The following is a 14,954-nucleotide window of genomic DNA, read 5'->3' as shown; positions in this document are numbered from 1 at the left end:
TGAGCAAATTTCTGTCTCGCACATCTCACTGGCAAAAGTTCAGTTTAAAAGAAACAACTACTTATGCTGAAAATTTGAAACAAAAACCAAAAATGCTGGAAGATTTCAGCAGGTCAGGTAACATTCTTTGGAAAGAACAGCAGAGTCAGTGTTTCAGGTCACAGAACTTCCTTGGCACCTCCAGAAGCAAAGTTACTCCTCAAAGTGAGAAGATAACAAGAAAAAAGAGAAAACATCTAGTTAGTAATTTTTCCCCACGGCTGCTCGTTAGTAAGTGTGCTTGCATGAAGGTTAACTAGTTGACACTTAAGGAAGTGCAATTAGAAAATCAGAATCTGTTTCTCACAGCCTTCTGACCAGAAATTGTGCTTACATGTAATGAGTTGTTTTGGCCTTAAATATAAATATACATCTTATTTTTGCATAGTGAAGCCAAAACTATGGATTGGCTGTCTTGTTTATATTTGTGCTTTAGAGCAATGGAATAATAACAAGGTAAATATGGAATACTATTCACAAAAGTCAGTTTATGAAGTTTTGTAATAATGTCATCGACTCATTCAGGAATGGTCTTTGATTTACAAATTTGTATTGCTGTGTAGTATTACATTGAACTAATATTCTCATAATACATTTTGGTCAGGTTTTCTGATTTTTTAAGTTTCATTTTAAATTTCATTTCCTTTTTTTTTCCCCAGTAGCACATCCATCAATCTGTTCAGTAGCAACACTCATTCCTTCTACATGATGTTTTGTTTGTTTGTCAACAAAGAGAAATAGCTTGCCTTTTATGAATAGTTTAAGCAGCTTGTATTTTCATTATACTGCATTGTATTTCTCCTGCACTTTCATTTTTAAACTCGATGGATTCAGCAGCAGTTTGTGTTTAAGTTGTTGGTCTGTCATTGAAAACTATAGTTATCTCTAAGCTACTGTTTTGGTACAGAAAATGTGCCATCTAACATCAGAGATTTGCTACCAAATGGCCAATTGCAGCAAGTCCAACTGAGTAGGTATCATGGTTAAGAGTTGAGAACAGTAGGGATGTGGGTGGGGCTGAGTAAACTAAACGTTTGGATGATCGCAATTCAACCCAGTTGTTCAGATGAATAGACTGCAGAAGGAAGGGATGAGAATTTAGACAATGGTAGTATTGGGGCTCTGAAAGGAATCAAATTGGAGCCTGGGGCCTGGGCCATTTGGTACTATGGCTTGGGCAATTGCAGAATCAGGAGTTTGGCACAACTTTGCAAAGTGCTGACGAGGGGTTTGTTGAAGTGTGATGGCAGGAGAGGCCTGAAATGTTACCATACACATCTCGGAGAAACATAGAAAACCTACAGCACAATACAGGCCCTTCGGCCCACAAAGTTGTGCTGAACACATCCCTACCTTAGAAATTACTGGGCTTACTAAGCTCCATGTACCTATCTAAAAGTATCTTAAAAGACTCTGTCGAATCCACCTCCACCGCCGTTGCCGGCAGCCCATTCCACGCACTCACCACTCTCTGAGTAAAAAACTTAGCCCTGACATCTCCTCTGTACCTACTTCCCGGCACCTTAAACCTGTGTCGTTTTGTGGCAACCATTTCGGCCCTGGGAAAAAACATCTGGCTATCCACACAATCAATGCCTCTCATCATCTTATAATCTTATCATCATCCTCTCATCATCTTATCTCAAATGTCTTCTTTTCCTCAACAGATACGGGCATGGCTATGAAGTGTTCTGTGTTGCTTGCAATTCCTCGTTGACTGTGGTGGCTTCAGCATGTAAGGTATCAAGCAATTATGTTGGAAAACTAATAGTTACATACTGAAAATATTAATTCCACATTGTTAGGTAAATAGACTTAATACTCAGATTTTACTTCATGATGTCTTTCACTGTGAATAGATGTGTTCCTCTAGCTTCAGTGGTAGTTAGTGATTTCCCCCAGGAATAATTTCTCTGGCTGAAGATTGAGCAACTTTAATTAAATATAAATGGAAAATCTTGTACCGCCATCGATGTTGGTTTTCCATTTTGAAGCTCTACTGTTTTACCTGTGTTTTGTAATTGTCATGGACTTCTAACTGATTTATCTGATCCTACAATTACTTGGTGAATTATTTTTGCATGTTTTTAAAGCCATTCTTCAACCAGAAATGTAGTGTTTACAAATCACAAACTAATGATTAAGGGCCACACTCTCGTGTTCTATGTTGTGGTAACTTATCACAGAAGAGCTCCGATTGGTGTAACTGTGGCTGGTGTGTAAGCAATCATAGTTAACATGGTCAAACCCAATGACTACAAATAAAGAAGAAGAATAGACTAGTGGAAATGGAGATAGGCAAAATTCTTACTTCAAAAAGCTGTTGTCTGTGAATAGTTATGATCTGAAATCTTTATGCTCAATAGCAGAGCATAATCCACCTAACTGGCTCTCCCTGTATTCCATGACAGCAAACCTGGCAGTCCAGCCTACCATGCAGAACTTTGTCAAAGGCTTTGCTAAAGGTCAACTTCATCTGTCTTTTTGGTTACTTAGTCAAAAAAATAATAAGGTTCATAAAGCATGACTTCCTATGCAGGAAGCTATGCTGACTCCTAATCAGATTGACTATCAAAATGCTGGCAGGTCGTGTCCCTCAGAAATCCCCCCGGTAAATAGCCCACATCTGATGACAGAATGACCACCCTTTGCCCTTGCTACCCTTTATAAACAATATAACAACATTACCTGTAATCCAGCCTTCATGAACTTTTCCAATGGCTAAAGATGAAGCAAGATATCTCCATGTGGGCCCCTGCAGTTTTGTCCTCCCTTCACAGAAGTTTTTGTTCTAATTTGATTAGAAGTTTATTAACCTGGAACGTTTTGGAACCTCTGAGCAGTGATGAACTGATGGCACTGAGTACTGAGTTTGCTATCTAAAAGTTACCTTCTCTTTTATAATCGACCAACTGGAGGATTTTTAATGATGAGGCGTTCTCTGTCTTAATGATCATTACATAACCAAAACTTGCCACATTTATAATAGCAGGAAATACTTACTGTCATCTAAGATACTCCACAGTATTAGCTACAAATATCAAAGTGCAAGGACACATTTGAATGCTTAAGGGAATCAGAAGGTTCTTTAACAGTTAAAAATTAAAACATAGTTCTTTGTTCTGTTTTTGTATGAATAAACTTGGAGAAAGGAAGGAATTTAAAGCATTGTAACATGAACTTTGGAACAGTTTGCTTTCACTTAAGAAAGCAAGAACAATTAGCAATTGGAGTTTTTTAAAAAAGTCTTGTAGGGATTTAGGTGTGTTTATGAATTAATAATATTTCAGAAGATCTTTTAAACCTGGTGGGTTGCCTGGACAAGAGAAAATCTGCAGATGCTAGAAATCCAAGCAACACACATAAAATGCTGAAGGAACTCTGCAGGCCAGGCAGCATCTATGGAGAAGAGCACATATGACATTTTGGGCAAAATTGGAGAAAAAAGTTGATAGGTGGAAGAGATACAGGGCTGGAAAAGGGGTAATCTAATAGGAGAAGTCCATGGGAAAGAAGAAAGGGGAGGAGCACCAGAGGGAGGCAGTAGGCAGATGAGAAAAGGTGAGAGAAGGAAAAGGGGATGGGGAATGGTGAGGGAGGGACATTACCAGGAGTTCGAGAAATTGATGTTCATGCCATCAGATTGGAGGCTACCCAGATGGAATATGAGGTGGCCACCTACTTTAATTCCCCTTTCATTCCCATTCTGATATGTCAATCCATGACCTTCTCTACTGTCACGATGAAGCCACATTCAGGTTGGAGGAACAACACCTTATAACTGCACGAGTTTTACCCATCACCTTTTGTTTCTCTCTCCCTCCCCCCCCCCCCCACCCATCTTTTAAATCTACTCCTCGTTTTTTTTTTCTCCAGTCCTGCTGAAGGGTCTCGGCCCAAAACATTGATTCTACTCTTTTCCATAGATGCTGCCTGGCCCACTGAGTTCGTCCAGCATTTTGTGTGTGTTACCTGGAGTAGCTGCTGTATTAGATTCCACTCAAATTCTAAGCTCTGTGATGAGCCCACTGTCTGGGTGCATATCAGACCATAAGACATAGGAGCAGCATTAGGCCATTTGGTCCATCGAGTCTCCTCCTCCATTTAATCATGGCTGATCCTTTTTTTCTCCTTCTCAACCCCATTTCTTCGCCTCCTCTTCGTAACCTTTGATGCCATGTCCAATCAAGAACTTTTCAGTCTCTGCCTTAAATACCTCCAATGCCCTGGCCTCCACAGTTGCACATGGCAACGTTCCACAAATTCACCACCTTCTAGCTAAAGAAATTTCTCTGAATCTCTGTTTTGAATGGACACCCCTCCATCCTGAGGCTGTGCCCTCTTGTCCTAGACTCTCCCACCATGGGAACATCCTTTCCACATCTACTCTATCTAGGCCTTTCAACATTTGAAAGGTTTCAAGGAGATCCTCCCTCATCCTAAGTTCCACTAAGTACAGACCCAGAGCCATCTTACGTTCCTCATATGATAACCCTTTCATTCCTAGAATCATCCTTGTGAACCTCCTCCAATGCCAGCACATTTCTTCTAAGATGAGGAGCCCAAAACTGTACACAATATTCAAGGAAAGGCCTCACCAGTGCCTTATAAAGCCTCAGCATCACATCCCTGCTTTTGTATATGGCAACTGAATACTGAATCACTGATGGTAGCTTCCATGCTTGCAGAGAAATCTTATTGTAGGCAATTTGCTGTCAGTTACCAGCAGTAATGATGGTGACTGTCATCACTTTTACATTTAAGCTCATGTGTAGACTTTGAAAATGCACTATGTGAATAAATGGATTTTTCTGTTAATACACCAGTTGTGCAAAAAAATAAGTTAGAACTTGGAAAATAAGGGAGTTTAATCAATTGCTGAGATTTTTTTTGCTGATTTTGATTTTCAGTCACAGTAAGCAGTGCTTATAACTGACCATGGCCACAATGGAAAATAAATATTTTCATACTATTTGGAAATTTTGAAGAAGTATACAGGTTAAGTTAAATGTGTGTTTGATGGGAGACAGTTATTTCAAGTCTCAGTTAAAACTATAATTTTGGCTGTCAGCTGATTGGAACTTTGCTGGAGTGCTGCATGATTGGAGGCGCTGATTTTTGGATAAGATTCTCTGCTCTATCCTGTCAGAAGCTCTGTTGTGTTTTCCCTGTGGCCTTTGTATATATTTATTATTCTAACTGCATCACTAAAACAGATTGATTATCATATTGTTTAAAAATCCAATTGTTTACCACTTGGCTCACCCATTTCTTTTCCATGGATAATTTTCTTTCAACATTACACATTCTTTTCAAACTTACTGAGCCCTGTTTCCTGTGCTAATTTTAGGCTCAGCTGTTGACTGGAAAATTTATTAACCTACTGTGTAACATCTTAAAAAAAGCCAATTAAAATTATTGGTATATTAATAGGAGAAATACCCAGTAGTCCTGAAAATCTATGAGTCCAGCATCATCAAATCCCTTGGATGCCAAATTATCAGTATCTTGCTATATTTGATCATTTATCTTTCAAGAACAATGTATAATCTCATTTGGTACAATGTTGACATAATTTCCAAAATGTATCATTAGCTGCAAAGAGTAGTTGAGAGGGAAACTGATATCCACTCTGTTAATGATGTATGCACTGATCTCTCAAGTAAATGGCTTCCAAACCTTTTTCAATGGGGGGATAAAGAGTTCTGGTCTCACCGATAATAATAGTGCTCATCTTGGAGAACGGGTTTGAGATCAAACAATTAACTCACATTAAAATCAACTGTGCTATTTCACTTACTGGCTTGCCTACCTTTATGGATCAATGGCTGCTGACTTCTGTAACAAAAATATGTAGATCACTTCTTTTGAAAGTGCATTTAAATCTACTACACTCCCAATTTTTTTGAATAGGTATAAAGGATTGTGGTGATATTTTTTTCCTAAAGGGGGGGATATTGATACTCAGAAGTTTTTTTATTAAAGAAGACTTGCGTTTAATTTACTAGTATTTTCATGCATGTCAGAAGAGATCACAAATTATTCATTTTCCTTTCTTGTAAAATAGAACTGAAAGTTCATTATCTTCCCTAATGTTTCTGTATGTTTTTTTTTTGGCTTACAGGCTTCAAAAGTTGAACATGCAGCAATTATTTTGTGGAGTACCTCCAGTTGGAAACAACTACTGCATTTGCCTTTGCACAGCCTAACTATTACTCAGTTGGCATTTTCTCCAAATGATCGATTCCTATTGGCAGTTTCACGTGACCGAACCTGGTCTCTCTGGAAACAACGTGAAATGGCTGAATCCAATACAGGTAAGGACAGAACGTAATGAGCAGGATTTATTTGGAGGAACTGTCATAGCTTTAAGTTATTGAGCCTTCAGTAATCAGAGATCCTCTTGTTTACAAAATAGTGAATTATATTTATGAGTACCTCTCATCAGAAAAATTAATTTTTGATGTTCTGACACTTCTGGCTCGGGAAGAGAGCATGCTTTCACTTAGTTTTTTTTTATCAAGCTGGGCTTGTGTCACCCTTACTGGCTATGATTTCAAGCCTTGGAAATTCCTGTTGGCATCAAGAGCTTTTTCACAAAAAACTTCAACAGCTCCCAGAATGCTGGCTCCTCATGTGGGATATGCATTTGATAAAGCCAAGTTTTGTTAGATGTCCCTTTGTAACCACAGGCAGCATGTTATGGAATACCGTAAATTCCAGACTATAAGCCGCTACTTTTTTCCCACGCTTTGAACATTGCAGCAACACTGCGGCCTAGACTACGGTGCGGCTAATGCATGTTTTTTTTTCATGCCGCCAAAAACATTTTGCCTCGTAACAGTAGACTGTTATGAATCCTGTAACTGGAGAACTTACCAGCAAAGATAGAGAGGTCCGTTGAAGTCTGATGTCACTATTTTCAAACTTTTTATTTATAAAGGGACACAAAAGTAGGGTTAATACATACATTCAGATAGTGCACATCGTCAACACTCAATCTAAAGCACGGGTATAGTAATACTCATCATTAAGTGAGCTCTGCTGTTGTCTAGGGGTTAATAGATTGTCCGTTAGAAATATAAAAGTCACTCAGAAAGTCTGCAGGCCTCAGCCCTTTGAAAATCGCTGGGTTTCACGTGGGGCGACCGAGAGAGAGAGATTGGGGGAGAAGAGAAAGAACTTGCCGTGTCTTGATGAATCTTCTGTGAAATCAGGGGAGCGTTGGTTTCCTCTCCCCGATGTTAGTTAAAAGTGGTTTTCTGTGATTCCAGCCACAAATTCCAATCCCGGAATCTAAAGCACATGGCTTCCTTCAGAATGGCTTGCCGCTGCTGCGGGATCACTCTCGTGTCTTCTTGGTGCGTCTGAGGGAGCTGTCCCCCTGAGACTCTCCTTTATGCTTCCTCACGGGGTCGCAGCAGTCAATCAGGTTGGGATGATGCAATCTCTCTCTCAACCAGCCCACCTTGCCCGAGGGCTTTTCACGTGGTCTCCATGAGACAATAGTCGCTGTCGCCTTATTCTGTATCCCGGTATCTCTCTCTCTCACCTACTGGGTCTACTGACCCCCCCCCCCCCCCTTTCGACGGGTGCTCTTGCGATTCTCACAAAGGAGGGGGCTGGGATCATAGCAAGACCAATAAAATTGATGAGTAGTTCACAGAGGTCCAATGAAATTGTACGATAAATCAAGCGCACTTTCACAATTAAATTATTGTAAATCAGTCATTTGTACTCACCCTCATCAACATGGAAAACACTCGAAGAAAAGCATATGATGCAGCTTTTAAGTTAAAGGCGATCAATAACTTTTCCTGGTAGGCTGCAGTATATATATTTTTTTACCAGTCGTTAGGAGATATTGGAATGTTGTTCGTGCACTGTTCAGTAAAAAAGTATACGCAACGTAATTTGTGTGTTACCAATACGTATGTATATTTAAAAGTAGCTGTGTTACAGGCACTGTTCAAAAAAAAAGCATTTGCAATATGTATTTGTTTATGTTACCATACGGAATTAATTAAAAGTTAAAAAATCCTCACGTGTAATATCTTTCTGTGTAAATATCTCATATTACAACGTGGGACACCTGCGGCTTAAAATCCGGTGCGGCTTGTACAAGTACAAAATTGATTTTCTTTCTAAAATTAGAGCATGCGGCTTTTAATCAGGTGCGCTCTGTAGTCCGGAATCTACGGTAAATTCTAGGTCATTTGTAGGTTAGGTGTCTGGGAATGCGTAACTGTGAATAATTCCCTAGGGCCAGATGAGATCTACCATGGAAATCAAGGGAGGAGATTACTGAATCACTAAAGATTTCTGTATTTTCATTAACCACAAACAAGGTGCAGATAGACTTGGGATAGCTATTGTCATCCCCTTATTTAAAAGGGCAGCGGCAGTATGCTTGGTAGCTACAGGGCCAATGATCCTAACATCAGTGGTAGGGAAATTATTAGAGAAACGTCAAAATAATAGGTCTTATTAAAATATGAAAAGGTATGAACTGATCAGGAACAGTTAGCATAGGACATGTTACAGGGAAAATCTTAGCTCACTAATTTGATTGAGTTTTTTTTTTGAGGAGACAACTAAAAGGATGGCCGAAGGCAAGGTGATTTATATATGCATTGTTTCACAACAATGATGGGCTGATTCAGGAGGTTAAAGAACATGGATCCGAGACAAATTAGCTAATTCGATCTCAAATTGACTTGGTGATAGGACGCAGAGGGTAGTGGTGAAGAGATGATTTTCAAATTGGAGGCTGGTGTTGTACTGCAGGCATTGGTGCTGGGAGCTTTTCTGCTTGTGATATATTAACAACTCAGGTGTGAATGTAGGAGATACGATCAGCTCGGTTGTGAATGACACAGAAATTGGTGAAGTTGTGAATAGTGAGCTCTCAAAGTTACCTGAGGCAACAGTAGGATATAGATCAGATGCAAGTTGGGTGGAACATAAGCAGACTGAATTTGTTCCTGACAGGTATGAGATGATGCATTTGTGAACTCTATAAGGATAGGACATTGACTGTGAATGGTAGGGCACAAAGGAATGTTGATGAACGTAGAGTCCATAGTTCTCTGAAAGTGGCAGCATGAGTGAATAGCGTGGTGAAGAAGGGTATGCTAGTCTTGCCTTCATAGGTAAGGTATAGAATATCAATTGGAGAAAGAGCAGTGCAAAGGGCATTCATCAGGATGATGACCATACTTGAAGAACTTTGGTTGTACGGAGAGATTGGCTAGCCTTGTTTTTTTTTGGGAAGAAGGAGGCTGTGAGGTGACTTGTTATATTTGTATCAAATTTCAGCATTGGCCCAGATAGACTAGAAAGGCAGGGTGTTGTGAGTCTGGCAAGGTTGTATCACTCTGGGCACCAAGCCAATTTAAAGAGGTTGAGCAACACACACAAAATGCTGGAGGAACTCAGCAGGCCAGGCAGTATCTATGGAAAAGAGTACAGTCGACGTTTCGTGCCGAGACCCTTCAGCAAGACTGGAGAAAAAAAAAGAGTCAGAGTTAGAAGTTGGGGGAGGGGAGGGAGAAACACAGAGTGATGGGTTAAACTGGGTCGAGGAGGGTGAAGTAAAGAGTTAGGAAGTTGATTGGTGAAAGAGATACAGGGCTGGAGAAGGGGGAGAGAATCTGCGGGAGAGGGAGAAGGCCATGGAAGAAAGAAAAGGGGAAGTGCACCAGAGGAAGGTGATGGGCATGCAAGGAAATAAGGTGATGGGGAATGGTGAAGAGGATGGGGGGCCATGACTGGAAGTTCAAGAAATCGATGTTCATGCCATCAAGTTGGAGGCTACCCAGCTGGAATATAAGGTGTTGCTTCTTTGAACTGAGTGTGGCTTCATCGCAACAGTAGAGCTGAGTTCCTTCAGCATTTTGTGCATGCTGCTTGGATTTCCAGCATCTGCAAATTTTCTGTTGTTTGTGATTGGAGAGGTCGAGAATGGCTGTTCTGGCAGTGAACTCTAGACCTGGACCGATATGCCTCAGTGAATCCTAATGCGAGGTTTGGACAATTTAAACGCCAGCTCAGTTAGTCTGGGAGTTCCTCTTTCACCCCAATGATAAGGCTTTGAGACGGTCCTCGGCTGCTGTGTTTTGTGTCTGCAGACTTCATGGTGATTTGCCCCCCTTATATAATAAACTGAATGCTGAGGCTTTGGGCCTACTCCGAGCTGTTTCGGGAATTTGGATCTAAGGACTCAATTTGTCCGTAATGTTGTTGTTGTTGCTCACTTCCATTGTTTGCATCATTGGTTTGTTTTTTCTCTTTTCTCTGTGGGTTGGTCTACTTTTTTTAAAATTGAGTTCTTTAGAGTTCCTTTGCAACAGCCTGTCAGCAGACAAACCTCAAGGTTGTATAATTTATACATTCTTTGATAATAAATGCATTTTGAATCTTTGAAAAATTATAAGTTGTATAGATAGGGAAAAGATTCACTAGTAGGGATATCGAAAACAAGAGCATGTAGGTTAAAAAATGAGAGGAAGGAGTTTTAAAGGAGATTTGAGGGGAAATTTTCTTTTACACAGAAAGTGGTAGATATCTGGAGCACATACCAGAGCAGCTGGTTGAATCAAATACAGTCACTCCATTTAGAGCTCCATAGACCCTTTGGTTAATGGTAAGGGAACCCGTGATTTAGACAAATCTTAAATAGGCAGAGTACAAGAGGATAGGTACCAGATAATGACATGAGTGTGATGGGGTGATTGTTTCCTGTATATTTATTACTCCAGTACTTCTTGTAATGCTGGTTGAAGGATTAAGTTTTCATATTTCAGGGAAGTTCGTTACACTCACAACTTGAAATTTTTTTAGTCACCCATACTGTGACATGTCCAGTATGTTTCCTCCTGCAGTTCTAAATTCACCAAATCCAGAATCAGAATTAGAATCAGGTTTAATGTCACTGGCATATGTTGTGAGATCTGTTGGCTTGCAGCAACAGTACATTGTAATACACAATACTAAAAAATCTATAAATTACAATATAAAATATATATAAAAATGAAATAAAGTAGTGCAAAAAGATTATGTGGTAGTGCTCATGGGTTCATTATCCATTCCGAAATCTGATGGTGGAGGGGAAGAAGCTGTTCCTGAATCATTGAGTTTGTGCCTTCAGGCTCCTGTACCTCTTCCCTGGTAATAACAATGAGAAGAGGACATGTCCTGGTCTCCTTATTGATGGATGCCGTGTTCCCGAAGCATCACTTTTTGAAGGTGTTTTCGATGCAGGTGAGGCTAGATGGGGCTAGCTAGGTTTACAACTTTTTGTAGCTTTTTCCAATCCTGTGCATTGCCCCCCATGCAAGATGGTGAAGTTAGAATGCTCTTCTTGGTACATTTGTAAAAATTTGTAATAGTCTTTGGTGGCATACCAACTCTCCTCAAATTCCTAATGAAATATAGCCATGGTTGTGCCTTCTTCATAATTGCATCAGTATGTTGAACCCAGGATAGATCTTCAGAGATGTTGACACTGCAGGAATTTGAAACTGCTCATCCTTTCCACTACTGATCACTCGATGCGGGCTGGTATATGTTTGCTCAACTTCCCCTTCCTAAAGTCCACAATCAGTTAGTTGGCTTTACTGATGTTGAGTGCAAATTTGTTGTTGTGATACCACTTAATCAGTTGATATATCTCACTTATGTATCTGAAATTCTGCTGACAATAGTTGTGTCATCAGCAAATTTATAGATGGCATTTGAGCTGTGCCAGGCCACATGGTCTTGGCTGTAGAAAGTAGAGCAGTGGGCTAAGTACTCACCCTTGAGGTGCGCCAGTGTTGATTACCAGCAAGGAGATGTTATTTCAAATGCGCACTGACTGTTGTCTCCTGGTGAGGATGTCAAGCATCCAGTTGCAGAGGGAGGTACAGAGCCCAGGTTTTGAAGCTTGGTGATTAGAACTGAGGGTATGATTGTATTGAATGCTCAGCTGTAATCACTGAACAGCAGCCTGACTTGGGTATTGCTATTGTCCAGGTGATCCAAGGCCATGTGGAGAACCAGTCAGATTGCATCTGATGTAGACCAATTGTGGCAATAGGCAAATTGAAGCAGGTGCAGGTCCTTCCTCAGGCAGAAGTTGGTTCTGGCCATGACCAGTCTCTCAGAGCACTTCATCACAGTAGATGTGGGTGCAGTCGGGCTTTAGTAGTTGAGGCAGCTCACCCAGATCAGCTTGGGCATTGGTGTCATTGTTGTTCTTTTGAATCAAGTGAGAACCTTCAACTGCAGCAGTGAGAGATTGAAGATGTCCTTGGGACATCCCTGCCAGTTGGTTGGCACAGGTTTTCAACACCCTACCAGATTCAACATCAGAGTATGACAATTTGCAAGGGTTCATCGGCCTTCGATTCAGAAATCACAGGGTTATCAGATGTTTTAAGGATTTACACAGGTGTAGTTTTCCTTTCAAAGAGTGAGTAAAAGAGATTAGCTCATCTGTGGGTGATGCCCGCAGCCATTCATGATGTTAGGTTTCAGCTGGTAGGAAGTAATGACCTCCAAACCCTGCCAGAGCTGATGTTCATCTCATTCCATCTCTAACTTTAATTGGAATTGTTTTCTCACTCTTAAAATAGCCTTCTGTAGGTCATACCTGGACTTGTATAGTTCTCGATCACTGGTCTTGAATGCCATAGCTCTGGCCCTTAGCAGACTATGAATCTCTGGGCTCATTCACTGCTTTTGGTTTGGGTATGTCCATTATGTTCAGAAAGGCACACACTTATCCACACAAGTGTTGATGAAGTTGGTAAGAACTGTGGCATATTCATTCAGAATTGAAGATGAGTCCCTGAGTATTGTTCAGTGCACCAACTGAAAGCAGTTCTGTAGCACCTTTCTGCCTCCCTTAAATGTGCCTTTCTCATCCTGACTACTGATGCTGTAGTCTTTAGCCTCTGCGTATACACCAGGAGTAGAAGTATAGCCAGGTGATTAGACTTATCAAAGTGTGGGCGTGGGATAACATGGTAATCGCTCTTGATGGTGGTAAAACAGTGGTCAAGTGCAATGTTCCCTCTAATATATAATGACCATAGTGTAGAAAAATCTTATACTGTGCAATTTTTTTGCCCAGTGCCTGCAACATGTGCATACTGAATTCTACATATAAAGGTATTCACTTTAACAGCTAGCAAAACACTCTCCATAAGAACTTTGATCTTCTCTGGGTTTGATAGTTTTCCTTCTTGTTCATCTGCACCCTCACAAAACGTGTAGCAGGCCTGTAGTGGGTAAGGAAGGATTTTCTTGCTGGAACTTTTGCATACTCTCTATATGTGTTTTGCTTGCTAAATGATGCTTTAAAAATTCAAGTTTCCAAATATCACTCTACTTCTTCCCACTTGCTAATTCTTCAGCAACTTTTGCATTGCAACAATACATGTAGGTAACATAAGTGTCTGTATTGTACATGAATATTTCCCATAGCTGCACATTCGTGACCTCGTGAGTTTTCGGTGTAACAGTTTCTACTGATTCATTAAGCCATTCCACTTTAAATGAACTAGTGGCTGTTTCGTGCTTCAAGTCCTTTATTTCTTTGGATTTCGACATAGTGAATCAATAATTTCTTCAGTAAAAGCTGTACAAGTGATCCAGTTCTAAAATCTGCAGGCAAGTCATCACAAAATCCACCTTGTCAACACCGTCTACATCAGAGAGCATGAAGGAAATATGATTTTCTTCATGTTTGTGAAATGCACTTAACGTGCCAGTAAGGTAGAGGGTGACAGCATTTTGTGCGCAGTTTGAATTACTTTGTGTGCTAGGAGCAAAAGATGAGTGCACACGCACACCTTAGAACAGGGGTGGCCAACCTTTCACATTCCATGCATCAATTTTTTCATGCATGTGTTCAGATGCTGCATACAATTCTTGTACCCCCATTCAATTCCTGTAAAAATATGTTAATATAGGCATATTTAGCATTTTACATGATATGTTGATTTAATATAAAAACAAGATGAACATTACTTACCTTAATGAGACTTTTAATATATTTTGTCTTCTTTTGATTTCTTCCTTTTTCTTAATCACATATTCTTTCCGTAACTCAGACCCAAGCACTAGCTTCAGTTTTCCTTCTATTTCAGTCTGATGTTGTGTTTTATAGTGTTTATTAAGATCATGTCATCTATTATGTGAGAAAGTTTTTTCACAAACAATGCACAATGGTTTTCCTGATGGACCCGCTATAAATAAGAACTCATTTTCCCACTGTTCATTGAATTCACGCTTACTATCACTTTCTGCTTTCCTTTTGCTCATTTTCTTTTGCACTGTGATGGGTAACTGAATGTAAAAACAAGGCTTAATTTTCAAAAAAGTACAGAACTGCAAGTGTTCACAAAGGACGAACAAAGCACAACTCCGTAGCGCACAAGTGTCAATTGTAAACTGACTGTCAAAAACCTGCGACACACCGCTGTTGCAGACACTTGGCGCCTCAGGAACAAACAAGTATCAAACGTGTATTGAACAATTATAGAACAACTGCAGAACAAAAGTCTTTCTTTCCTAGTTTGACTCATTGAACATTTTTTAAATTGAAAACAGATTTGTGTGAAAGAAGATAACATTCGCCAAAAGATGTGCATGAAATAATAAAATCGCTAAAAATAATTGCGAAGTTTTAGGTTTATTCTCAGTAAATCCTATTTCTAGCTCTAAGCTACTTGAATTTGTTATAGATTTTTTTTCTAAAAATCTGTTTTTGGTTAATACTTTTTGCATGAGTAGGCTTACTTTTTTTAATTATCACTGGGTGCAATGCACCACTTTTGGCGGATGCACCATAGGTTGGCCATCCCTGCCTTAGAGCGAACATTCGTCGTGTGTTGACTCCTATGATTATGTTGATGGTAGTTGTTCAG

General features: G+C 40.0%; 1 protein-coding gene across 1 annotated transcript in view; it reads left to right on the top strand.

The window, feature by feature from the left end:
• Window positions 1-14,954, top strand: part of elp2 (elongator acetyltransferase complex subunit 2) — a 130,162-nt gene that overhangs the window by 97,136 nt on the left and 18,072 nt on the right. Inside the window, exons 17-18 of the mRNA XM_059972544.1 lie at window positions 1,707-1,779; window positions 6,164-6,356. Of these exons, the coding sequence (XP_059828527.1) occupies window positions 1,707-1,779; window positions 6,164-6,356 (266 nt within the window). The remainder of the gene's footprint in view (window positions 1-1,706; window positions 1,780-6,163; window positions 6,357-14,954) is intronic.

This window comes from Hypanus sabinus, chromosome 6 (assembly GCF_030144855.1).
Source record: "Hypanus sabinus isolate sHypSab1 chromosome 6, sHypSab1.hap1, whole genome shotgun sequence".
Taxonomy (NCBI): Eukaryota; Metazoa; Chordata; class Chondrichthyes; order Myliobatiformes; family Dasyatidae; genus Hypanus; species Hypanus sabinus.
This window is presented reverse-complemented; position numbering and strand designations above follow the sequence as displayed.